The sequence below is a fragment of the Megalops cyprinoides genome, chromosome 11 (assembly GCF_013368585.1).
Source record: "Megalops cyprinoides isolate fMegCyp1 chromosome 11, fMegCyp1.pri, whole genome shotgun sequence".
Taxonomy (NCBI): domain Eukaryota; kingdom Metazoa; phylum Chordata; class Actinopteri; order Elopiformes; family Megalopidae; genus Megalops; species Megalops cyprinoides.
This window is the reverse complement of record NC_050593.1, coordinates 23,535,656-23,562,988: the sequence shown is the minus strand read 5'-3', so window position 1 is coordinate 23,562,988 and position 27,333 is coordinate 23,535,656. Positions and strand designations below refer to the sequence as shown.

The 27,333-nt window shown below is 38.7% G+C and overlaps 1 protein-coding gene and 1 long non-coding RNA gene across 2 annotated transcripts in view; one reads left to right on the top strand and one right to left on the bottom strand.

The window, feature by feature from the left end:
- Positions 1–1,282: 1,282 nt before the first annotated feature.
- Positions 1,283–15,828, top strand: LOC118786206. Its single transcript, XR_005005313.1, has 3 exons — positions 1,283–1,400; positions 14,402–14,498; positions 15,413–15,828. It is a non-coding gene; the product is annotated as an uncharacterized LOC118786206 (long non-coding RNA).
- A 1,400-nt stretch (positions 15,829–17,228) lies between these two features.
- Positions 17,229–27,333, bottom strand: part of clybl (citrate lyase beta like) — a 73,373-nt gene continuing 63,268 nt past the window's right edge. Inside the window, exon 8 of the mRNA XM_036541382.1 lies at positions 17,229–26,496. Within this exon, the coding sequence (XP_036397275.1) occupies positions 26,401–26,496 (96 nt within the window). The 3' untranslated portion in view covers positions 17,229–26,400. The remainder of the gene's footprint in view (positions 26,497–27,333) is intronic.

Here is a 27,333-nt window from a genome sequence, read left to right as displayed (position 1 = left end):
CCGAAAGTCTTCTTTTAACTTTTTTTTCTTCAGATGCCTGTTCAGCTGCTTAAGCTGGTGTTAATTAAAGCGGCTTGTAACAAAGTTGGGTTTAGGCTTTGTCCATTTTCTTATAGCAATGAAAGGAAATCTTGTAACGGTAGTTAGTCCTCCCTGGCCCTTTTCTGTGTGATTTACAGCTTCTTGTGTTTAAAGAAGTAAACGGTGAAATTTAAAATAACCTCATAAGCCAATGGCGTATGCTTATTCAATGCTTTCATTTGAGTCCGTGTGAAAAAGTTGAAAAGCCAAAGGATTAACAGACGTGCATGTTTGATTATGCGCTTTAACAAAACGAGAACGCCTAACATTAGATTGAGAAGTAACTGTACTGGTCAACGGTCTTTCTTTCAACATTACACAGACGATCTCTATATAATGTTCTCAAGAATACGTTTGAACCACAAAAAAGGAAGAAAAAAAACTGGAAAAAATGAATATATATTAACACAGTTTACACAAACACAATTTGACTTTTCATTGCTAAAGATTACCAGTTTTGATCCGAACATCAAGCAATCTTTAATTGATTAAATAATTTTTACTACAAATGCAAAGCAACAAAACATTTTTACATCATAGTCAGTCGTGTGTTAAGTAGTGTAATTTCTTTTCCGTTTTACAAATTTACAAATTATGTGATAATTTACCAGAGAAAACGAGCAGGTATTTCCAAAGTCAATATTTAACAATATTTGACTCATATTTAACGGGGATTTCAATACGTCAACGGTGCTCGATGTTGTACTTATCAAAGAAGCGTACTTTTTTGCAGCATAGAATATCAACGTAACTCATTTGCGTTAAGATAGCTCAGCTGTCCACGGGGCAAAGCAGTGGGGGATATAGTGTAGGACAAGATCTTGCTTTGGTTAAATGACAGAATTATTTACTGTGCCTGTACCGAAAGTAGTTCACCAGCTGACCAACTTCAAATCAAAGCACTTACTCTCATTCATCGATCCATTTTCTTGAAACATACGTAACGCGAACGTATTTCTATAACGCATCAGCGTAGGTATTTTCGACATCACAAACAAAACCTTGTCAGGTCTGTGAATCATCTTTGAATTTGCGCGAAATGCTTTCCTTAAAAAAAATCCACACAGTCTATTGTGCAGAGGCCAGACCAAGAAAACTGGGCACAAATTCATTATCCAGGCATTTTGCCAAAATCTTCTATGCACCCTACCTGGCTACTAGCTTAAGTTTCCTGAATAAGTCAGGAAAAAAATTACAATCCAGTTTCAGTAGTACATGCCACTTCTCTGCTCAAATCCCACCCTTTAAAATCAAGATTCGACTCGGATCTGCAAAGTTATGAAGGGTGTGGACATGAACTTTTCTCAATACAGCACGCTGTAAGTATGAATACCGACTTCTTTCTCAATTATGAGGACAAATCCGAAATGAAATGTGCGTCTGAGGCTGTCAGTTGAGTATGCTTTTGCACCCTGCGGTTCTACAGGAACGAAACAATTCTTTAGCAATCTTGGAATGCTATGGAAGGGAAATGTTTGTGTCCTGTTAGATTATGACCGACTGGATTTGCTTTGTAAGTTTTGGGGACGACTCGTTCTTCTTGCCGGAGTCCAATTCGAGCAGCTGTGGTTTCACCTATTAGCCCCGATGTCTTTCCGAGGAGATTGGTTGAGTTAAACATCCGACAATGGGCGCACCAGGGTGCCTCTCGCCTGACCTGTACACGGTTTTAATAGTTTCATAGGAACTTCATTAAATCAATTACTTAGTGGGCACATCATAATTTATTTGTAATTAGCTCTGAAAAGCTTGATTTTTGCGACATTACTACAGAGGACGACCCAGCGGGTTTTTGTCCTGTTCTACAAATACCTTTTATTATTTTGCCGGTCATCACAAAAGTAGCATGTGAACGTCTTAATCACATAGTCTATGTAACGCGATTCCAAACAGACAAGAGTTCAAGAGTAAACTTTGCAAAACCGGCTAAATATTTTTGCATGTCTGTCTCCAGCAGTAGCTCACGAGAAATTGTACGCGGGTAAATATGCTCATGCACAGCGAGGGGAAAAGCAGTGGGCTAGGTTGCAGAGTTTATTCAATAGTGCTTGACAAGTGAATTTAGTTTGGCATCATTAGTTCAATAAAGCGTGTTTGGAAGGATAAATTCATATTATTAAAACTGGCCCGACAAAACGAACACAAACACACAAATACTTGAAGTTGAGAACTTTTATCCACATCCATTTCATCCAATTTCTACATTTAAAACTTGTTGCCGTGAGTGCAATAATACATGTTCTAAACACCACAAGACTAAATGTTATACAAGAAAGAATTAAATGATAATATTACAACATGACCTAATAGTGACGATAATTAAAATTAGAATGTGACCAGCCGTACCATAACTCGGTTATTGGGTGTTTGGGATATTGCAAAGAAATGCGTTATCTTCAGGGTGTAATTGTTAGTTAGGGGGTGACGACGCCGGAGCAACTAACTAAAATAAACAGCCTCAGTCCCTTAAACACAATTTAAACAACTTTCTTTGGCAAAAGAATTAAAACCACTATTTTTGCAACTAACGTCTCCATATTCCACCTGATGAATCACACTGTAAACAGTGAATTGGAATGTATCGGTCAAGAACATGAAGTTATTCAAGCTATTTATCTGGTCAGAAACTGGTCAGAACATACAAGGTTAAACCATTAAAACAGACCAACAAACCGCTTTCACACGAATATTTAAAAATATTGGATAGAATTAGCAACCTTTGAAAGGATTCAAATTCAATTCAATTCACATTTTCATTACATACTGAATTGCATCCCAGCTGTCTATCAATTTAATCTCTCCAAGATGTGGTTATGTTATCTTATCTATATTTAATACATTGTTTTCATCTTAATATTTGTGAAGTTTCTTCATTTTTCAGTCATGCAACAGTGAATCCTTCACATACAGAACCATTGTGACTATTCTGAGTGTCGAGGATCATCTTATGCACACATCATATTTCAAACATCAAAGTATATGGGAATCTTTACTGGATTCCAAACGGGCTCATTACTGTTTTATGAGTGGTGCCTATCCCTTGACTCAAATACATATGCACACAAACACAGTGAGAGAGAAAAAGCAAAAATTTCAGGTGTCCATTGGGTATTAGCGGGCTTTGAGAAGGAATAATTCAGGAAAAGGTTAATCCACATATGTGTTAGGATTGTACATTCTTTGTTTGATCACCTTTGGAAAAAAAGAGGTGCATACTGCATACCAACTTACTGCATACCAACTGCTCTAAAAATGATCTGCTAAACACATTATGGAAGCATGGACTAATTGCATAGAAATGAAAGGACATTCTAATTTAATCACATACGGCTCTAAAACATCATGTACCTTCATGGTCATTCTTTACAAGTGAAGTTAAAACTCATTTCTGCCACAATAATGTGAGGACACAGCAAAACGCAATCAACACACTAAAAACAGAGGCCTCATCATTCCTGTCTGTCTCCCCAAAACCATAGAGAAGCTGACATAGTGTCTGACCACTCTGCAACATCTGTGGGCATAAAAACTTGGTGGAGGTCCAAACCCTGATCCACAGGACTGGGAGAGCTTCCAAGGCGCTAGGTGTTAAGAGCAAGGTCGTCCACGGACAATCGCAAGAGCCAATCACTGATACCTGGGCCTTCCGGCACACAAGCAAATGCTGCAGAAGCACATGGAGACCTTGCCCAGTCTCTGTGCGGTTGACAAGTGCTTGTTAAAGGGTCCAAGCACACAGGACTGGATCAGCATGGAAACACAATATAGCTGAGGGCATCATTTGGTCTGCCCGTGGATGTTGTCATAGCTAGGTGATATCTTCCTGAAACACCCTTATAGCAACTGCAGGCGCTGTGCTGCAACTCTCCTATAGGTATAACAGGTGCTACTGAAAATGCTCTATTGATGGAGGGGGGGGGGGATTTCCTAACATGAGACTACTCAAACCTGGTCCTTCACAGCTGCAGTGTTGACAGACTTTTTATCTCAGGTTGTGGAGGACCACAAGGGCTGCGTTTTTTTGTTTCATTCCTGCAATTAAGCATCTGATCGAGTGAATGACTGCCTCGATTCAAGCAATTTAGCCCTTGATCCAAGTAAGTTGTGGGTATAAAGGTATATACTCGGTCTCTGTACTTGTATTTTGTAAGTCTCGATAAGAGTGTCTGCCAAATGATAAAATGCAAATGTAAATGTAACGGGTACTTGGACAACTGCTAGACTTCCCAGGTGTTATGTACCAGAGTATAGACCTGTCCTAAGAGAGTGTTTGCTTCTCATTGACAACATGCACCATATCTGGAACAGTCTTACTCATCATTTCACAGGCACAGATCATCATGTCTCTTTGCAGATTACAAACCACTATTCCAGTAAACTCAGTGTCTCGGTCTCAGAAATGGTGCCAAGAACAAGTTACAATCCCTAAGGCCCTAAGATCAGGCTGGCCATTGCAAAGCTCACTATTTGTAATTGCAGTGTTGCCTCTCTAATAGGCAGCACTGCAAATGGTTAAAAACACTAAGGCCTGCCAGCATAGCCTACACTTTTGGAATAACAGAGTAGTCCTTCAAAATATGTACATTCATAATACACAGAGTTTCTCATCTTATGTTGCTCACTGACACAAAAAACACACTAAAAACTGCAATGGCCATTCCACACAGTATTAACATTACTGAGGTTAGCAGTCTGACAAGGCATACAGTGATACATTCTTTCAGCTGTTGATCCAGCTGGGCTTTTGCTGGAGTGATTGAAATAAAGTCCCAGTGTGCAAGCATTGATTTAAAACATGCAATCCCAGAGACTAGTGACCTTACCACTACACCTCAAAACAATTCAAGCATCCAGTGCATGGGTTAAGTATGCATCTGCAACACTATCACTTTATTTTGGCTAAATAAAAAGGGAGTTCAACAGAGACAGAAAGGCCCAAACGTTAACTGAATGATGATTCAATTGTGATTACTGCCAGATATTCATATAATGTTCCACAGTGTTTTCTGAGTTTTAACATCACTCTTATGTAGGTGCTTATATAATTTGTAAACAAAAGGTCTTTCTACCTTTTTGTATTTGATCAGAGGGTGGAAAAAGCTTTAAAAACATAAATGCAACTTGAGTTGAGTATTTGTTGAGGCTCATCCAGAGGGACCTGACCCAGCAATTTCCATTTCGATTGCTATCCAACACAACCCAAAAGGCAATGCAGTTTCTCTCTAATGTGGAAAATGCTTTGGTACATCCGTTATTTATATCTAGATTTCACCATCAGGTGGGCCTGCAGTGTCCTATAGAGAAACACATTTTCTCAATGTGAAGAATGAATCAGACTCCTTGTGTTTCAATTGATTCAATTTATAATCAGGCTTTCCGTTCCCTGTCTCAATGACATGCTTTCTTCTGGGCTGTTAAGATACAGCAAGGCTGAACTTCAGACACCATTTAGTGCTTCTCCGTCTTCCCCTGATTTTTTCCCACAAAATCATCCATGCTGCTGTTACACTGCATTCTGCCCTTTTACCCACATCCGGCACACACCATCAGAGGTTTGACTCGCAGGAAAGGTCAGCGTTCAGCGTGAAGGATTCATTCTTACACAGCTGGAGGTGAGAGGAGTGGTGTCCTCTCTGACGAAAGCAGAGATGTACAGTACGGGGGGGGGGGGGGGTCACCTCCACTAGCTCACCCAGGTGAAGTCGTTCTGGGCTTGGGCTCACGGGGCTGACTCGTGTGGAACCACAAACGTGGAAGGAATTGAATTTACCTGCATTGGTGGAAACTGCTTCTGCCAGCCATTTTGGGCCAATCTGCAGAGTGCAGCTCCTCAGTGCTCCGCTTCTCAATGGGATTTTAATCCCAGACTGATAAACCCATAAACCATCTGAGAAGAACCCCCCGTAGGCTGGCAGCAGCGCCTCGTTGGTCATGTGCACCTCCTCCTGGCTTTGCTGAAGTGGCTGTCTGGTTTTAGACAATGCAAATAACCATCACTTTTCCACAGCTCTTTGGATGCTGCTCTGGGTTCACAGACAAAACAGTGTTGCTACCTTATATCTACTGTGGATTAAATATGATTTTTTAGCATTGCCCACACACTGTTACAGGGAAATAATATCCATCGAGACCGCATATGAGTTGTTTATCACCACCTGTGCATTAGTGAGTCAATAATTCCAAATCGATTTCCATATTATACACACCATTCAACAATTCAGTCACAACAGTGGGAAGTATATTGAATATCAACTGGAATTGAACATTTCCTCAGGATCTAATGGCAGATTATTACAGATCTGGGTCTAAGAAGAATAGTGATTTGTATGTTTTATTGTGATGTGAACAGGGACTTAGCCAATACTGTTAACTTTGGTCTACAATCAATCTAACCTCAATGCACTTTGTCCTTTACTTTGAGAAACACATCTGAAATGTTTACGAATACATTTGTAAGTGTTGATTTTTAATATGTTACGTATTTTCATTCCTCACTCATCCCTTTTTACAGTGCAAAATGTTAGTAAAAAATACAAAATGAAAAAACTTAAGGAACAAAAAAATCAACATTCATACTTAAGCTAACTTTGCTCTTAAAAGATAAGAGCAAAGTGTATTGCAGTTAGACTGAACAGCAGCCTTCGACTCTGTGAAATATTCACTCTCTGGTGCTCTTTTGAAGGGTTACGATGAAGGCAATGGTTGAAAACATGACTTTCAGAACAAAGCGCTTCCCTCACAGAGTCTACAAGGTTGGAAGGGCACATCTTCAAAGATCACTGCTAAGACCTAGAACAAACAATCCCTGCACAGTCAAGAATGATAGATGCACCCACACACAGTAACACAGAATTTAATAAGCGCCCTTCCTTAAAATGACTTGCAAATTGTGTTAATATTACTACTGAACATCTGAAAAAGAATGTTCAGATTTCATACTGCAACATCTGAGAATCTTTTCCATAAAGGCAGTTCCACATGCTTACTGACCTTGAGGCTACATAAGTCCTGACAAAACTGCCTTTTGCGAGAACAGCTTAATAAATACGGTTCGCAGATGATCACTTTAGTCACAAGGCGGATTGTGTGAAAAGATGTCCATAGCCTATCCTGACATCTACTTTGCTAAGTGACAGCACATAGTACAGAAATAAAATGGAACATTCATCATGGTGCCACTGTAACAATACAGATAAGTCCCAACCCGCACTTGTAAGAACTAGGCAGCAGTTGTGGATTAGCAGTTATAATACTGGACTCTGATCCCATGTGTGGTATAGTTGTACCCTTGAACAAGGTACTTAACTTGCCTCTAGGTGTGCAAAGGGATAATAAATAGCTGTATCCGAACACAGAAAGCACTATATAGTTGAATGAAGGACGAGTCTGTGTCAGACCTGTAGCTTCAATACAATTTAATAGAACAACAGTATTAACACGTGTACAGCTAACAGTGCTGTTGTATCAAACACGTGAAAATACATGGTATTTCAGACATAATGCCAGGCCAGGAGCCGCACAAGGTGAAAATCCAGATGATTTTAACTACATTCCCAAATACGATCGCATGAAACCTACAGCAAAACCCAGACAGCTCTTAACAATGCTTGAAGTGTCAGCAACCTTCTGATAATACACAACTTAAATTCAAAGCCAGTAAGCTATGCTCTTGTGAGATAGCTGGGATGGGAGGGGGGGGGGTGTCCATAGAGGGGAAGACTGGGTTCAGTTTCCACCTTGAACCAGGTGGGACCCCACTGTGGACTCCCCGCCAATCAAGTAAAGCTTCTCGTTACCTAGGTGAGCCTCTGCTCAACATCCCACTCAAGTCACTCAGCAGATTGATCAGAGGCATGCCAATGCTTTAAGAGTGCTCGGACCACTAGTGATAATTGCTTTTGAAAAAGTCAGTAAGGATTTACCTTGGGCTTTATGGTCATTTTTAAGCTTTAAAGATAATTTAGGCTCAACAATAACATTCGAGCACTATATTTATGATAAATACGGCTATGGCTATGACATGTGCTTACATCTTATCAATGTTTTTTTTTTATCTTGAGGCTTTATCACTGATGTATTTCTTGCTGTATTTCATTACATTCTCCATTTACTGTCAGTGAAACCCGAAGGTCTTTGGTCCAATGATCTCTGCATAAATTAACTGCACAGTGGATTGTCCCTAACCTTGAATAATGAATTTGAACAAGCTGTAGTGAAAAGAGGTTCTGATTAAGTATTCATCTTCATTGATCTTGTGTACATCAGGAGCAGAGTGGGAGTGATTGGTAAATATAATGATGTTTGTAATGATGCTTATGAGTTTGACAGTTGTGCAGAATACAGATATTTGACAAAAAGTGACAAAAAGCTCTTTAAAAATAATGAGGAAGAAATGAAACTCTTAAGATTAAAAAATATAGAAAGGCTAGAGAAGTGCACCTATTCTTGTCTTTATTCTGATTCTTCCACATTCCTATATGAGAGCAAATACCATGTGTCTATGGTAGGTGCAATTAAGTGAAAAGAAATCATATTGTAACACTTGTTGAATTCATTCTTCAGCATTGAGGAAATAAAAATATTAGTTAGGCTGTATCCAGCCATTAATCACCCATCTGTGACAGGGGATCTTTGCAATATTTATCATGCAAGGGCAATTGCGGTAGGCTATTCAACAGCCAGGGCTATAACATACCAGAGACTGTGTTGTTGCTCCCACTTTCTTTGAGATAACCTATTCTGTGCATCACAGAAAAGTATGTTAGAAAGCATTCCAACAATTCAAAGCTATAAGGACAATGGACTAAAATCTCCCTGAAGTTGGACCTTTACAGAAGCAAAGTATGGTCAGCTGCAATTTTGTGGCAAAGTCGATATGATACAGTTAACTTCAAATTAAACATTATCTGACAGTTTCCATATGTAAAATGACAAAGAAAAAACTTTTCAGGGAGATTAAACGTCGAATACGCGGTCATGACTCATGACCGAGATTCACACCTTCGCCTTTATTTGGAGCTCATCGAATGTAAAAAACACCCCGACCCTGACGTGGACTAATGAAATTTCCTGGAAATGTGTGCGCCGCACACTGTGCTGCGAACTGAAAGGTCAGTTAAGTGGCGGCTCATTAGCCGGATCCCTTTACAGTCTGAGGTGAGGCGCTCCTCATTTTGAGTGGATTAACTTCGGAATCCACGTAGTACAACGTGTTTGGGATGTAAAACATCATAAAAAGGTATTATTTGGGTTCCTGAATTCGGATGAATATAAACAAAATTTTACACAATTGATATTGCAACAGTATCGCGAGGCCAATACTGGAATGTTGGCAGACACAATGACAGTACTTTTTACGACAGTACATTGAACTATGACTCTGACTGCTGACTCTGGATCAGTTACAGTTTTGGTTATAGTTAGGATAAGGAATGGGGAATGGTATGTCGATTCTGGATCGGTTTTTGGATGAAACAAGCACTCAGAGCATCTTACATAATTCATATTATTTACAGAAATATGTTTAAAGATACAACGAGCGGATACATTCAGAAGGAGTCTGTCTCTGTCTCTGGGAGAACGGATTACTTGTCGAACTAAGTTCATTGGCGTCCATACCTATAAACAGATTATAATTGCATTAATACTGCACCTTGCACAGAATAATTGGCTATTTTATTATGGCATAATGATCACGGGAAAAAAATACCGGTCAAATTACAAATAAAACAAAGATTATGGTCTGCAAAAAGCTAAAATGTAAAGACTGTAAATTGGCTTCGCATGATACAGCAATGTGGGGGACTTCTCCCCTCTATAATCATGTCAGTTTTCCTGGATCAAAGCACCTGTCTTATTACACTTACAATGGACGTTCAATTAAGCGCAAGACGTTTTTGCTTAATGTAAGAAACGGTAATTTACTTTCCTTGCAAAACATACAAAATTACACAACTCTGTTTTGGAACTCTTAATTGGAATTGTTATTTAATATTGTTGCCGTTACACTGCCGTAATGTATGACAATGGAAATACTACTGTACATTATAGTTTATCAATAAAAAATCCCCGTGATCCATTGCTTAGCCACAACAGGTAGATTGATGTCGTTCACGTTCGCGGCAAGAGATAAACCATATAACCATTTAACACGTCGTCAAAAGACGCTCAAAGCATCGCTTAATTAGAAAGGGTATAACTAGCCTAATAACGCACATTGCTTTAAATACAACATGGATTGGACAACATATAACACTTTGGTGTCTTTAAAATATTCCTCTCACGAATGAATGTCACTGAAATCATGAATGCGCTTGAGTCCATCAAAACAATGACAAGTAAAGTATATTTTCAGAAGAAATGGGCGGCGGGATTTTGCTGATAGCTTCCACATACGGTGCTATTATTCTTTAGGATGAAATCTGTGGTCTAGATTCCTTGAGCAATACTGTGTCATAAAGCGCTTTAAATACTTTTCATGAGTACAAATAGAGATTGTTGCAAACAATGATCAAGATACATAACTTTCAACTAAACAATTTCGATGTAATGATAATTATTACAATTATTATTATTATTGTTGTTATTATTATTTGGATTCGATTTGACATTTTAAAGAACTGCAAAAATAGATGAAAAAAACTTTCTTAATATAATTCCAGACTTCTTAAACGCGTCAGTTTGGGAATAGTCCATCTACTGATTCAGTAGAATAAAACGCCTCTAAAAAACTGATCTGCCATTCGACAAAAATATTTTGTTAAAAATAAAACACACGCGCGCGCGCACACATACGCCATACATTATATTAAAATGACATTTTGTCTAACCGACAGGTGTAGTTTCCAACCGGGCTATACTGAAATATGTTCGAGAAAACCTGCGATTAACGACAGAGAGCGTGCAGGATACATTAACACGTGTACTCCCCCCCAGTGATAATCCAAAACGGGTTTATAATTAATGAAGTAAAAGGCAAAGTTGAACCAGCCAATTAGGAGCCTAGAAAAGGTGTACAACAGGATTTGTAACTTTCCGTATAAAATGTATTCTATGAATACAATCAAATGTATATCTATAGATATATATGAGCAGTATAACTGGAATTCATTTAGAATAGACTTTACAGACAATCCGCACTTTATAATAGTCAAATCTATATGACAATCATATCAGTGTAAAGCGGAGGCGACCCATAATGAGAATTAAGCATGTGTTCTTAGTCTATTGATTTGGCGTTAATTTCCAGTAATGACTGTAAAAAAGCATTACGTTTTCATTATTGCACAGAATCCTGATTATATTTTAAGATGAACAGTTATTTAAAGACAGATACTACTTTATGTCGCAATAGGAAGTTAAGACCTATGCGCTTTGCTCTGTGATTGAAACGCTCCCGATGCTGGCTCTCATTGGATACCCTGATTATAGACATGCAGTGCTTGGGTTTGTTCCATGCTTTCAGCATGTCAAAGATTCCAAACACAGGTGACACAAGATAATATTTCGTTTTAATATTACACCAAATATTTCAAAAATATTCATTATCATATTTAATTAGATTATCAAAGATGACGTCATAGCATATCCCTTATACTATGACTAGCCAAACACAGACACGCGCCAGATACATTCAGCATGTCCTAATAGATAATCCGGAATTGATCAAAATGGCAATACAACGACAGTGATAGTATATCATAGAAATATACATACAATATACATAGAAACTAGCTAAGTCTTTCTCGTTTCTCTTACTCGCAGACATCAACAAATTCATAATTTGACTTAGAACATAAAATCATAACTTTTGAATATAATTTGACTTCAGCTAAACCATACACAAAACCAGACAAATGTATTTTTTATTAATCAAAGTAGTAGTATTAATCAAACGTTGGTTAAAAAGCATTCATACCCAATTCTTAACCCATGTACTCTAATTTTCCTGTGAATACAGACGACGTTTCAAGAGCGAATGGTCCACAAAATCATTTTAGAATTCTGTCAAATTCTGTCAATATCAATATAAAATACAGGTAACCTATATTATCGTGTATGTTAAAAGGTTAAGAATTCCTGCAGCGCCCCAACCCATATTTTAAACGTTATTCATTGTGCAATTTGCTTCTAATTTGGGATTTAAAACATACAAAAGGAAGGTGGCAACCTTGTTATTTTTCTGCTTCCTAGGCAAGGGGTCCATCGGATGCATACAATATGATGCGAATAATATGGTGCAAGCTGCTATGAGAAACCGAAAGTTAAGGCCACCTGCACAGGACGGGACTGAAGTGTGTTCCTTGGGAATTGTTAAACATCAGGGCCAATACCAAATATCTCTTAGGATTTAGACCTATTGGCAATACTTCTGTGGGAATTATATTTATGTTATATAACAATGATTGTGACAAAAGTTAGAGAAGAATTACTCACAAATGGCTAATATTGCCTCAAGTATTAGAAGAAGAGGTCAACTCCTGACACCTGAAGAAAAAAAATCAATTGTGAAAGTAAGGGGGAGACACCTATGGTAATTTTTGGAAAGCATGGCCAACAAATTACAAACACAAAATTTAAAACTTAAACTTAAGTTTTTGTTCAGAAGCATTCATTTCAGGCATTGTTTGATTTGTTTTTTTCTGAAGACAGAAATAAAGTTTAGCCTCAATCTTGAGTGACATGTAAAAGCGTTTTTGTTATTCTAACATGCAAATTCAATGCAGCTTATTGAAACATTAAATAATGAACATGTTACTTATCATTTTTGTTGATTTACATTTATTTGTATTTATTATTTTTACTTGTTACTTATTGTTCGATTTCTATGGCAGCAACAGAAAAGAAAGACAGGCAGCAGCTAATAATAATAATGATAATAATAATAATGTAACAAAGTACTTTAAAAAGTACCACTTGCTGAACAGTTTTCAAAGTGAGGGAACAGGCCACATATGGAGCAATGATGCTACTTACATCATGCTAACCAAAAACATGAGACTATTTAACTTGTGCTCAAAGCAGTGTGATGTCTCACTTAACACAATCAATTTGAACATGCCAGTGATGGAGTGTTCTTTTGAATACATAGTATATTAATTCCATAGTGATAAATGACAGTCTGCAAGCCTAATAATTGTCCATTTAAGAGTGTCACGTTGCAACATATAACAGCATGATAAATGTATACTGGTGTTGTCTGTGAAAAGCACATGTGACAATGAAAGTATACATTAACATTTTATCAAGCTGAAAGTTAATATGCAAACAATTTCTCAGCTTCTCAGAGTTAAGGAAACACATTGCATTTAGATTGAAGTGAGGTCAATGACTTTCTGAAAAAAGCTAGCTTGCACTGCACTGGTATTGCGAGCAACCTGCTATTTCTCATGTTGGCTGGCTAGCTGAATCCTGTGATCAAAGCAAGTACTATAGCAGAAGTCCCAGTTTTATAACAGGACAGCAACAGCAAGGCTATGGTTGTAAAACCAGGAGAGATTATTTTGCAGGGAATAGCAATTATAATCACCAAGCTATCAGGTATGAAGAGTTTATTTCACAAACCCCACAAAGTAGGGATCTGGTTGCTCAAATGTTAACTTGGTATCCTGATACTTGGCAGGCTAAGTTATGATGAATGATAAAACTGATCTCAATTAAGCTGAGATCAAAAAAGAAAAAGATTTAATGTTTAGCTAATGAGATCTTCTAACCTGACACTGAGGTACGGTCATGCTTCCTCCTTTTCACTTGTTTATAGCCAACCAGTAGCGTATACCCAAGTTAAGTTGCCTATATTAGTTATCGACCCATCATCCTCAGCCACCTTCAAGAAAAATAAACCACGGGGTCTCTGCAACAGGTCACACTGTATCAGTGCATTTGATCTGCAGGAATATCTCAGCCTCCATGAAATCTGCTGAAAGGGCAGATGGCAGAGAGACATGCTGTAGCAGTATGGCCAAAACAGCGCAGGAACAAGGCCCGTGTGATTACATCAAACAAAGTGCTGGTTCACATTGCAAAATGAGCAGCAATTCTCCTGCAAGACAGAGCCTAAATCAAACACGTTCCTGTGTCCGTCTTTAAACGATACTTCTTTTAATTATGTCCTGCCAAATGTTTTCAATGATGAAGCCACTTGAGGAGAGACAACCACTAAGATAACGTAACTTTGCAATGATGAACGATGATTATGTGTGATATGATGGATGCACAATTAATTTTAGTAACAACAAAGTCCACTGCATATGTTTTGTGATATGTGCAAGTTTAAAAATACACTTGGGATTTGTAATAGCTGTTCAATCTATACCTTTAGAAATGGTGGCAGACAAGCATGGGGAAGACAACCATATCCAGCCGGAAATGCTGTCAGACATTATTACTCTGTGGGGAGTCTCATAACAGGCTGAAAGGTGAGTTACCTACAGATACTGTTTGGAAAAAAGGATAGGGACTGTGCATCATAAATGTAATACAATAATACAAACCTAATAGAGGTCCTGGCCATTGATGCTATCATTGTGCGTGAAGTTATATTGATGACACTACCAGCTATGCAAGCAGATTAAACGTCCTTAGACTGCGAATACAAAAGAGCTCAGAAGTAAGGAGCTGTCCTTGATTAAGCCTATTTTCAGGGTGCCCATCCAAAACAGGGGCTAGGCTATATCAGCAAAATCTCCCTGTTCACATCCTCTGTGACCTTGCTTTTCATGGCTTACTGACAAGCAGCATTAAATTACTTTGATCTGATGGACATTGAAATAAATATTTCACGTGTTCCCAGCATCTTATTGTCTGAAACCTTGCATGAGGTGCACCATCTTGTGCACACTACTTACAAAGGAGAGTATTGAAAAATCATTCAGCGCACCCTCTCATTAATTATCAAGCAAACATCAAGTATTATGTTGTATTATGTATGTATTATTATGCATTATAATGTAAAATCCCATTACTCATTACCACTGTCAATGTCTACGCAATGAGAAAGCAATTTTCTTTCATAATCATTGAAGCACTATGCATATGGTCATTAAAGCTTTGGTTGTATACTCTTATCTTAGCACTGTTCTTCAGCTTGACACATAATCACTGCCAAACCATACATATGTCCTTGCTTTTATTTTTTTGGCATACATCAGCTATATACATCTTGTCATAATAGCCTTGAAAGTCACTCTGCACACGAACATCTGCCAAATAAATCCCATGCATAACAGTCAGTCTATTCACATATCAGCAGACAAATAACAGCGTCTATCCCATCTCCAAAAAAAGGACAAAAACAAGCAAGTATGAATCATGAGAAAATGACATTTTGCAGGGTAAAGACAAAGCTGAAAATGAAGAGGATGAATGCTGGGAGAAAGCGTGCTTCCTGTCACTGGGAAGGAGCCTAGAAAGAGGTGAGGGCGATTGACTGCAGCCGAACCCATGCGGAGCCGCAGACTTCACCTGCTCATAAACGGGGCATTGACGAGGAACACGTGTCAGATGTAATCAGTGTTGTGACTGTGTCTGTGTGTAGAGGCCATGGCTGACTTGCTCTGATGGCTTCTTGACTGTCAGGAAACAAAAGTGGCAAATGGTGTATGTGGCAACAACAGTGGTCGAGCATAAAAAATGAATTTGAGCTCACTTGGTCCCCTGCATTTCATTAATCTGAGGCTTTTTCACAGCTCTATACAATCACAACAAAATAGGCCCTGAGCCAAGTCACAATTAGTTCTGCCAGGGAAAACCAACACAGATGACTATCCGAAATAGGAGTTTCTTATTTTTATTCTGTTTGTAGTCTCATTACTATATCAGTGTTAATTAGTTACATTTAAAACAGTTAGCAGTTGCTCAATAATGAAAACATTAATATAAAGTGAACCAAAATCACATATTAACAAGGGTGGACTGGGTCATTTTCTGATGAACTAATAATACTTGAACTTGTTGTCATCATGTATATGTAAATGTGCATACAACTAAATACTGAGATTAATTTAAATGTTCAGTAAGAAGATGCATTTGAAAATGAAACCTGAGAATTACACCCAGTGAAAGACCCTGGCAGGGGATGTTAGACAACTGCTGGTCCATCAGACAAAAAAAAGACAGACAGACAACAGAAAAAATTTAAAAGACAAAACAGTCACAGGCAAATATAGTGATCTTTGGACTGGATTTTAAGCATTTATGGCAACCCCTCCTTAGGTTTTCAAGTAATTCACCAGACTACTTTAATTATTACTGTCCATGCTTACTGAAGCTGGTGCTGATTATTGGTACAGATTAACAATGCTTCAAATTTCATGTTTCTCCCAGTATTTTCAGTGAAACATTAGAGTTTTCCTGATTGGAAAGCGGTGACAGCACCCTGCATAAACTGACAATGTAGCAATGAGACTGGAATTCACTACTTTCACAACATTTTTGTTTACTTTGGCTTGCAGTAAAACAAAAAATATTGTATAAGTGATGACTGCCTTGGCTTTGTTATCAGAAGATAGACCAAAGAGCTCCAGGGTGGAGAAGTGAATTCCATCCCTGTGTGATCATATCAAAGTGAGAAGGAGCCATGTATTTTGTTCCAATCAGATTTCCGCTCCTTTTGTCCACTTCGAATTGAGGATGATCATCAATACTGCAATTTCTATATACAAATTGATGACAGAACCTAACAAACCAGTCTATGAAAAATCAATATCTGCGGGTAAGTGTTCAGCTAAATGCATACAATTAACTGAATGCTTTGCCGACTGAGTTATACAATGTTTTATAAAGATGCAACATTTCTAAAACCAAGGCCATCTAAAACACAGTTATCCAAAGACTTTACCTGTTTCCACAGTTATTATAACTTTCAGCAGGGTAAAAATTTTCAGGACTCACTGGTTGATCACAATTCCCTCTCCCCCATTCAGCTATGCTACTAAACAAACTGTATTCCACGAGTAACCCTTTTAAGTTTATTTCATTGATTAGAGGACACAAAGAATTGCAACACAAAAACAATTTTAAAATCTTTCTGTAATATAAAATATGAATTCATAACAAACGTACACAACAGAAAACGTCCAGAAGAGTGCATGTAAACAGGTATTTTAATGCCTTCGTAATTATTCTGAACTCTTACCTATGTTTCGGGACATTTACATTCATGTTCTCAACTCATGACAAAGTCAGCCATGGAGAACATATCAACCAGAAAAGTACATAAAACTTTCTACATTCATGGTTTCAATTTTGAATGAAAGCAACTCCTCCGTCCATTTTAACCTCTTCAAAGAGATGTTCAACCGTCAGTTTACCATAATGAAGGTTAACAATGACAGGTGCCCCTCATTTTACATTCTTATATTGTACTCCTCACTAAACCTTTAAAAGCACTCAATGTTCAGTACCCTTTTACACTTCTCACATAAGCAGGCTCTGCAATCATTACATACGCAGCAAGTTGATTGGCCAGTGTGAAGTGATGTCAAACTTTTCTTAATCCATCACAGCTGTTTTTAGGGATTTTCAGCCATGTCCTCTATTTTAGGCCTCCTACCATTGATCCAAACTCTGAACCACTGTGCATCCGTTGCATAAAAGGTTTGAAAAGGAAGTGAAACAAATGATTTTTGTCACTGCCCCAGAGCTTCCATAACCACATCTTGTCACATCTTTCATAAGTGTCAATGAGGTAAAGGGGTTGTCATGCAAGAATTTGCATGTCTGATGTACTGCCACTTGTTCAGAAAAACTTAGACTGACACTGGATCCCTAGCCAGACTCCACCATATGGATCCACATAGTCCAGACACCCTGTTGAAAAGGCAAGACTCCAGAGTTTAAATCCATAACAAATTGGTTGAGCTCAGATGAACTGTTTGAATCCATAATGCCCATAATATGGGATTATACTTCCATCAAATGATAGCCACTCATGAAACGGCAAGATTTTGAAGGAAGCGTTCAGTTCCATGAAGATTTACCTGACCTTGCTAAATGGGTCTCCAGTGCCTTGAGGGTGGTCAGCTAGATGGACTGGTGGCATTTACCTTGTCATAGCAGTTTCTGCACATGGTATCAGATATGCTGATATATAGAGAGCATCAATTTCTAATGACCACAACATTCATCCTTCATTGAATAGTGTTGTACCCTCAGGTAAAAAGATCACCACAGATTGTTGGGAGCTCATCAATCTTCAGATTGAGCTGCTTGCCCTTGGTCTGGGTTGAGTAGATATTTGACATCTTGATTGTAATGTCTCTCAGTGTTGGGGACAGAGCAACAAGAAGACATCCATGGGATCAGAGTTGGTCTCCTTTAAGCCCTGTGCACTTAGCTCACAGAACACATGTCCAGCTATATTACTAAGTGCTGATTTTCTTCACTTACTGAAGGCGCAATCCTTTCCGCAGTGGCCCTCTAGGCTGTATAGTTGTGGTGTGGTGCTGTGTGGAGCTGGTTGTGATGTGCTAACTGGAAGATCGGGATCAGCTGCAATTGATTTTCTGGTGGACTCTCAGGTTTTTGTCCCACTGGGTTCGGTGAGCTGTGGCGTAGTTACAATGAAAGGGTGGGCTCTTCAGCTGTTTTTCTAGTTGACCCTCTGGTTTTTGGTCTGTTTCCACTGGGTGCAGCATCAGCGAGCTGTGATGTGAATGCCAATGAGATGGTGGGCTCCTTGTGTATTATATGCTCCATACCAAATATTCCAGCATTTGAGTTTAGGAGTCGGGCTGGCAAATGATCATTGTCCCTTGCATAATCCAAATCAGACCCATCGCTGTCACAGTCACAGACTATATAACGTGTTTCTGTATGAGGGATAATATCACATGCAGCTTTTTTGGGATCATCTTCATGAAGAATATCCATAACCAAAATAAAATAAATCAATTAAATCTAAAGAGGATGAATATTTAGTTAGAAACAATATATAACACAATCCTTGCATTATCTTGCTGATCACAATTGTGCCCAACAAAATATTTATGTATTTTGGCAACATCATAGACATTATAAAAGAATATGTTTTCTAGGCGCCTTTTATATTAAGTTTAAAAGCACATTTATTTTGATAATTATTCCTTTCTTTGTAAAGTTCTTTGATAACTCCATTCTTCTGGCATTGAAAAACCCTGAAGTAATTGCTTCTGATCACATGACCACTTCCACTAATCGTGCCATACTGTGAGCAATTTTACATGACAACCTAATAATGCATAATATGCTAAACATGAGTGGAAAAGTGCAATTATATACGTAGAAGCTGGTATGTTTATTTTTTTTTCACTGTCGTAACCAGGGGAATTAAATGGATACAATGTACTACAACTTACACGTCATGTTAATTATTTGCTTAGAAGAAAGCCTCATCTAGGTTAGTCTTACAGTCTAACATATTATCCATTCAGAATGCTGGATGATTACTGAAGCAATTACTGAAGGTCAAAAAAGCATTGTCCCACCAGGGTTTCAAGCCTGCAGCCTCCAGGTTACAAGTCCACTTCCACACTGCCTCAGTAATGTTTGGTTACCAAACTTATGATCATTGTTCAAAAATTCCTTATATATGATTAATGATGTGTGTCAATTTTTCTGTATTATAAAACAATCACAGTGTCATCCCTCCATATAATTTGATGTGATCTTAAAATGAGCGAAAATCTAGGGGGGGCTTTACAGGACCAAGGGAACAGGGCCAACCCACTGGAACGTCTGTGTACAAAGGTTACTGTAGCAGGACACAGACTGATGCCTGTGAAGAATTCATCCCGCAAACAAAGCGCTGGCATTTAACCTGGAGGTCTATGAAACATAATGCGAGTTATCAATCAGGCGGACCCTTCTTTGCGGGCCACGGGGGCATTATGCATTCACACGGCTAAGACTTGTGAGCCCCATCTCAATATCACAAGCACAAAGAGAAGCACAGCGCAGTACAAAACTCTACTTTGTAACTATTCGCGTCATCGTTTAGGAAAATGCACCAAACTATTGCATCATTGGGTCGTGAATCAGAACCTTCTCGCTCATTATTTGCCTGAGGTGCGCGTTTTACTACGCCTGTCTGTTCGCGTCGTGTAAATCGTTTCCAGTGGCCTGTTTTGTCTGGATGCGGCCAGCGCATTGCTCATGGTGCGCAACGCTGTAATCATCTCTAACAACCTGACAGCAATAAATGGGGGGTTTATAAGCCTCCGTCCTCCTTTCTCTCGGTTTTGACAGCATCCGCCGGTAAACTTTTGAACTGAAGGCGCCTGCGCCGTTCGGGGATCATTAGAAAGCCCGTAGGAGAGACGGCAGAAGCTGCGCGGAATCGGCAACTCGCCCAGCAAGCCGCCTCTTATTCAATAATGCATTTATTTTATCGCGTGCATCAAAAGACATTGCTATTGTTTTAATTCGTTTCTAACGTGAATATTGATAATGGGCAATTACGTGGATTAAGATTGAACCACATAAAATCACTATTATGCGGCTTTTTACAGCTCTACAGAAAGCGAGTTTAGGATGAAAGCCACTTTAAATATGTAATCATGTATATTCAGAAAAGGCTCCAGCTAAATCACACTTTTTATTAGAACGACCCAGTTTATTTCTACATACGAAATTTAGAGACGATATGAAGATTACGTTTTACAAAGAAGTACGTACGGGCAGAAAATACAGAGAAAACCAAGTCTTCTGTGCTGCTGTAAACGTGGATAAAACAAGTAACCCAACAAGTGTATGAAATAATTCAAAATACTATTACCGGATGTTCGAATTACTTAGCGAGAATACGTTAATAAAGTATAGTTTTGACTTAATAAATTGTGTTGCCTTCCATGACAAGAAATGCATCATCAAAGCGAGATAAACCGTGCTTGAAAAGCAATATTATGCGGGTGATCAGTAGCTATTAGACGTCATCAAAAGGCGTGCACAATAAAGTCATTTTCACTCGGAGGAATGTACGTGCGTAATGTGCCTTCTACCTTAAGACAACTAGACAAAAAGCATTTTAATGAAATGATAAGCATTCCTAACAACTGAAATCTAAAAATGTTACCTTTTTAGCATGTTAACATCCGCTTAAAACAGCAGAGCCAGAAGGCGAAAACTTTAAATGAAAACATACTGCGATAGAAAACACTAAAATTAAAACATACTGTACGCATCACGCAGCGGATAATCTGGATAAATTGGGGCACTAATTAAGGGCACGCCCTTCCTCAAGTGCCATTTATAAACCAGATTTGCTCTCAAATGAATGCTGTAATCACAAATTAAATGACACATGGGTGGAAGTATTTGAAAATATGTGACTGCTGTGATTATTACAAATTGGCAGTGTCTTTTAGTCATTGAGGATTTTTAAGCATAAGAATTATGACGTTATTCCTGTTAACCTACTTTCTTAACATTCACAACAAAATCGTATTACACATACACATCCTGCTAAAACATAAAAACGGAATATTTATAAAAACACAGTAACTGTCTCAAAACAACATTATCTCACCAATATTTAATTGCATAATTGATTGCACCACATTGCAAAATAATAGTTTCAATCGAACTTGGCACGTGTGCATCAGTTCGTTTCAGCGCTACTAATGTATAACACATTGAGAGTAACTCTGATTCATAAAACACAATTTAAATGCATTTTCACAAGTTGCAGTTTTGTTGGAAATGTCACATAACACGTGAACACTGGATCTTTACAGGTGAAAGTAGAAGAGATGGACACCAGAGAATAGCGCTGCTAAGCAAACAAAAGTTAGCGCCCCTGAAGCGTTTATAAAAGGATCTTAGATCAGACAAGCAATATAACTGCAGGTGCACGGGGTCGAAAACACAGTAAAATTGAAAAGTTGCGGAGACTTTGTCACACTGTAACGACTCTGATTAGCATGCCCCTAACACTCTCTCTTAGTTTACCAGAATCCTAGCAACAGCAGACAAAGAGACAGGGTTTTAGTGGGGTCCGCGGGGAGACGGCCCGGCCTTTGATCTGTCACCATTTAAGAGAGGGAGTCAGTTCAGACTATCCAGGGCGCAGAAAAGCAACGTCCCAGACCGGGACACTTCACAAGACGAACTGCATTGAGGGGGAATTATCTTTCTCCAAAAACACACAGCAATCCAACACAAGGATCACTTTACTAGCGAGGGAAATGACACTCAGTCCGACAACTTTCACCAGTTTTGGGCCAACTGTTAACCCTTTAGGTACTGCACACATAAGGTTTCTCAGAATTTCAAGGGCACATTGTTAGCCACAACGTCATATTTAGTTTTGAATTAAATTGTTATGCCAATTTAAGTAATTGTTACCGTCTCAAAATTCATAAAAATGCATTCAGAAGTTTGGATGCATTTTTGTTGACGCGTTTCTGAGTTTTTAAAATGTTTCTGAACTCTCACTGAAATATTAACCTTATAAATGATTTGTCCTTTTAATATATCACATACTTAATCTTCACGTAGCTAATATACTAAATCTTTATACCTAAGAGGTTGCCACGGATATGCAAAACACTGCTTGCCGGCTCAACAGTGGTATGTAACGTATACACCAGTGCACCAAACACTATATTCTTGAATGCACGTATACAACCTGTAAGCTTAAATATGCAGTTACATTGAATAAGACAGAAAACGAATTTCACATTCCATAAAATATATATTTTAACGAACATCTACGAATTGGGCCTTTTCATCTTAACATTCCTGAACAAATGAATAGTGAAAAGAAATAGCAGTGGCTTGTAGAAGAAATACAAGCAAGGGTCCGGGATACAAAGACTTGTGTGAAAATCATATCAACAGCCAGTATCGCATTCATATTCACTTCAATAAAAATAATATACACAATATTATTCTAGGTATCACACAACTCACCATGTTTCATGGTTCCTTTAATTTCAAGCTGAAAAGAAAACACATTCGAAACTTTTCATAATAAGATTTGTCCAAACAGTTGTTAAGAATGCTGTACATCCTCTTCATTCCATTAAATATTTTCGGGCGCTCGTAAAAACTAAAACAAAACGGTTTGTATGTAATTAATATAATTTTGCCAACTTTGGCTACTTCATCAAGATTAGTTTTGGTGTAGATGAGGAAAGGTTCTTGACTGAATCCTTTAATTGGTAAATAAACAATAACAAACAAATAAAATGAATGAAAATTACTTTCACAGGATCACGGAATGTCTTCGACCTAAATAAGTTAAATGAACGACCAATTTTTTTCCAGAGCTCTTCCAGAGCGTATGAAATGCCATTATATGATGACGGAGTTTAGAAACGTTGATTCAACTTTTATAGGACTTTGTGTTCGGTGACATTAGAGCATTCTTTCCTGTTGTGAAAATACTCAAAACTGTAGTCACGGTTATGCAGTTAACGGTCGCTATTGTTCTTCCTCCATAGTAGCCGATATCATTGTATAGTTCTATGAAAAAAAGATAATATGGAACTAAATATTTGTCTAGAATTGGATATCACAGTGTGTTACAAATGTGCCTTGCTTCAATTTCAGTACAGTTAGGCCTTTATCCGGCTTCCACAGCGCAATGAGTTCAAATTTCCCTTGTTTATAATTTAAGCGATACATTTTACTACATAGGAATAATCCTTTGTTAAACTGAGGTTGTCACATATTGTCATTAGCACACTAGTAAAACAATGAAGACATTATTTGGAGAACCCCCGGGCGGGAAATTAGGGGAATAAAACCATCTTTACCACACGGGTCCTATTGAGATTAATGAAAAAATTATGCAAAACGTTTCATTTTAATTTTCCTCTGACAGTGTTTTGCATACACGTTTTCTCTTCTGAATTGTACCCGATAATTTATTAAAACCATCTCGAGACACAGCGACTAGGAAAACGGTGCTCCTCGCTTAATTGAATCCCGTTAAGTTTTTTGTAAGGTTATAATCGTGTTAATTGTAATTTACTCTCTCTGGGATTACTAGTAAAATGTATTTAAATAAATCTGTCGTGTGGGCTGAGACGATTATGTCAAGATGGAAACGTAATAGAAATGTCATGTAAAATTACACCGAATTAGACGCAACGCGCTGCATCCCAATGGTCTATTCAGCACAGACATGACAGTCGAATCAACTGAATTCACATTTGCCTTTTTAATACATAGGTGTTATGCACCCATTAGCAGGAATGGCTATTAACTAGATTATCAGTGTTTGTTCTCACGTCAAACAAAACGACATACTGTAAACTGCAAATGTGAAACGTTATGACTCCGTAACAAAAACAGTTATATAGATTATACTTCTCTCAGTCTCCTTAAGAATTATGCTTTGTGATATCGAATAAATGATGAAATCAGAGAAGGGACAAAACAGGGCCACTAAATTAAATAATATTGATCTAAGGATAGGCTATAACAGAGTGAATATGGAAAATGATAAAAGAGGGGAGCATACTGCTGAATAGATTGGTTATCCATAGAATGACGACCGTGTGCAACGCGGCTATCTAAGATGTGCTTAGTCTACAGAACAAACACCTGTTCTGCGTTATTCACAGCGAAGGGTGACAGGGACTGACTGCGAGCGCCTTCCTGCTTTATTACGACATGAGCGGCTGAACTGAAGTACCACTGCTGCCCGCGCTTCACATCCGCGCACAGGGCCCGACTTGGCCGCTGTGCTTAACGTACTGTGAGCTCACTCCAAAAACCACGTACATATTCACGATCTAGTCCCCCCCCATCCTTTGTGGGTAAAACAGATGGGTAAGACCAGCCTGGTGTCCACAACTGGACGACATGATAGCAGGTGGAAGACGAGATTGGGCACAACAAACCCTGTGCCATTAGAAAATTAAAAATAAATGAGAGCAAAAGGCAAGAAAAGAAAAAAAAGAAATATGTGGCTGAGTGCCAAAGAGCCACCTTATTGTTAGGCCTTTGGCTGGGCACAGCGGTGGGTTCGATCTTTCTGTCTGGCGTTTGCCTGGCAGAGACCACAGACCTGAACGCTTTATACAGACACAATTGATCATGCAACATCAAATCTAACTTAATACAGTGGCTTTCATTACCATAGTCACCAACTCCATTATTAACCATTCAACATCTCCCTCAATCATTATATATTTCTCAGGACCCATCAACAAAGAGACAAAGAACTGCCTTCCATTTTGTGGGACAAAATACAAAATAATGAGGACATTGTACAAAAACCGCCTTAATAGTTGTGTGGCTGCGGGTTAACTTGACTGACAGGTTCAAGTTACTTGTCATGGGTATAAAAAAAGTTTTATTTAAAGCACATTATCCATTTTGATCATGAAGGACATATTGCTAAAATATTCATAGCTCATATTCATTGCTTTTGTTTTAGCTTTCTGTGCAGAATGAAACCAGCAGATGCGATGTGGTGCTTTTTAGATGGAACATTTCAAAGGCGACAAGGCATAGACGGGACCAAGCAAAGCCAAATCCTTTGAAATTGGTTTATATTTACATAGAGAAAACAGCCCAAACAGTCTCTCCCGCCGCGTGTGTGTGTGAGCGCGGTTGCCGCTCCGTGGTGCAGGTCAGCTCAGGGCTGATGCCCAGTTTAAAAGTATTCATTCCATCCTTTGCCGAGAACAGAGTCTCATAGTCCACACACAAAGGCCTGTGATTTAGCCAGGGACTGAAACAAAATCGACCTCAGATTGTTGATTTAAGGAAACGCATTGAAGTTCTTTTGGCAAGCAGAAACTTTGATCCGGGGGCCGCTTTGGAGAACCCTCGCGTTCTTTGGTTGGCGACGCGCGGGGCTGAATGGTGAAACAACAGCGGGTTGTTCTGTTTGTTTACCCTTTCGCTGAGCAGCCTGAACCCCAGCGACTGGCGACCATCTCTCCCTGACCTGAGAGAGGCGGGGGGGGACACACACACACAAACACACAAACACACACACACACACACACACACACACACACACACACACACGCAGAGCCTGGCACTGCCACGGCTCTCACCACAACCACACTCACAGTCACTTCACCTCCGCGCACTGACAACAGGACCGCCCTGAGGAGTGAAATCCTCCCGTCATATAGAAAGGAGGACACACCAACCTCAACCCCTGAAACGCTCCGGGTCTCCCCGGCTCCTCCTTAGCTGTCACATAAATTGCAGGTTTGACAAATAAGTAAGTAATCGGCATATTCAGTAGGAACAAAATCAAATCATCCTGTTTAGCGACCACAGTAAGACAGACACCTTTGCTCCTTTAAGCGAAGTGCACAGTGGTGCCTTGCAGCTTGATAAGCTGCTGGAGGAGGGGGCCTCCTCTGGTGAAGCTCACTGTTCCGGGACGGCTGCAGCCAGGGTGATGATGTTCTGGGCCTGCTTCAGCGAGGGCATGTCGATCATGCTGCCGCCAAAGGTGAAAGCACCCTGGACAGTGACACAGGGGACACAGCGGAGATGATGTCAGTGACACAGTGTTTCGGTTAAGTTTCTGATCTGTGGAAATGCATATGCAAACCGAAACCCAACCAAATTACAAAATGCAGTTCTAAAACTGTGCATGTAGGTAAACCTGAAGGCAAGGATCCATATACTACTCCATACATTTATGCAAAGTGTGTCACTATTAATAGTAATTTAAGCAAGTGATTTTTTTTCCTTAGACATCATCATGAGTTTGACAGAGAATGACAAAATGTAAATGTAACTTTCTGAAATGTTCAATAAACTGATAGGTGTGATAACGTTTGAAAGAATAAAGTGTGAGTTTTATTAGTGTGTCTTGTTTTTCAGACTGAGGAAAACAGGACATTCACACAGTAATTGCTCCTTCAAAAAAATCAGCATGTTGATTGCTTTAGAGGATACAAAAGTTTCAGAGTCCTTAAACAAATTTAATTAAACTCTATTTTTTGTGCTGAATCTCTATAACTGTGCAGATTACCAATTAAAAATATGATTTTTTTTTGTTATATAAAAATGCTTCATAGGCCACTGAAGATACACCTCAGTGTGCAGATCCTATAATCTTTTGGAAAGCATTTGGCACACATTTACTCTTTGTAATAATCTCAAAATAATCAAAGTGAAATAATCTCAAGACAATGATACAGGAGATCAGGGAAAATGGTCACATCCTTGATTTCAAAATAAGATCTAGTATCTGCCATTTCGGAGACAAGAATAAACAAATGGTAATTTTGTAGATGACACTTAGTACTGAAACTCTGAATTAAAAAAGAACCAGAAAAATACAAAACAAGA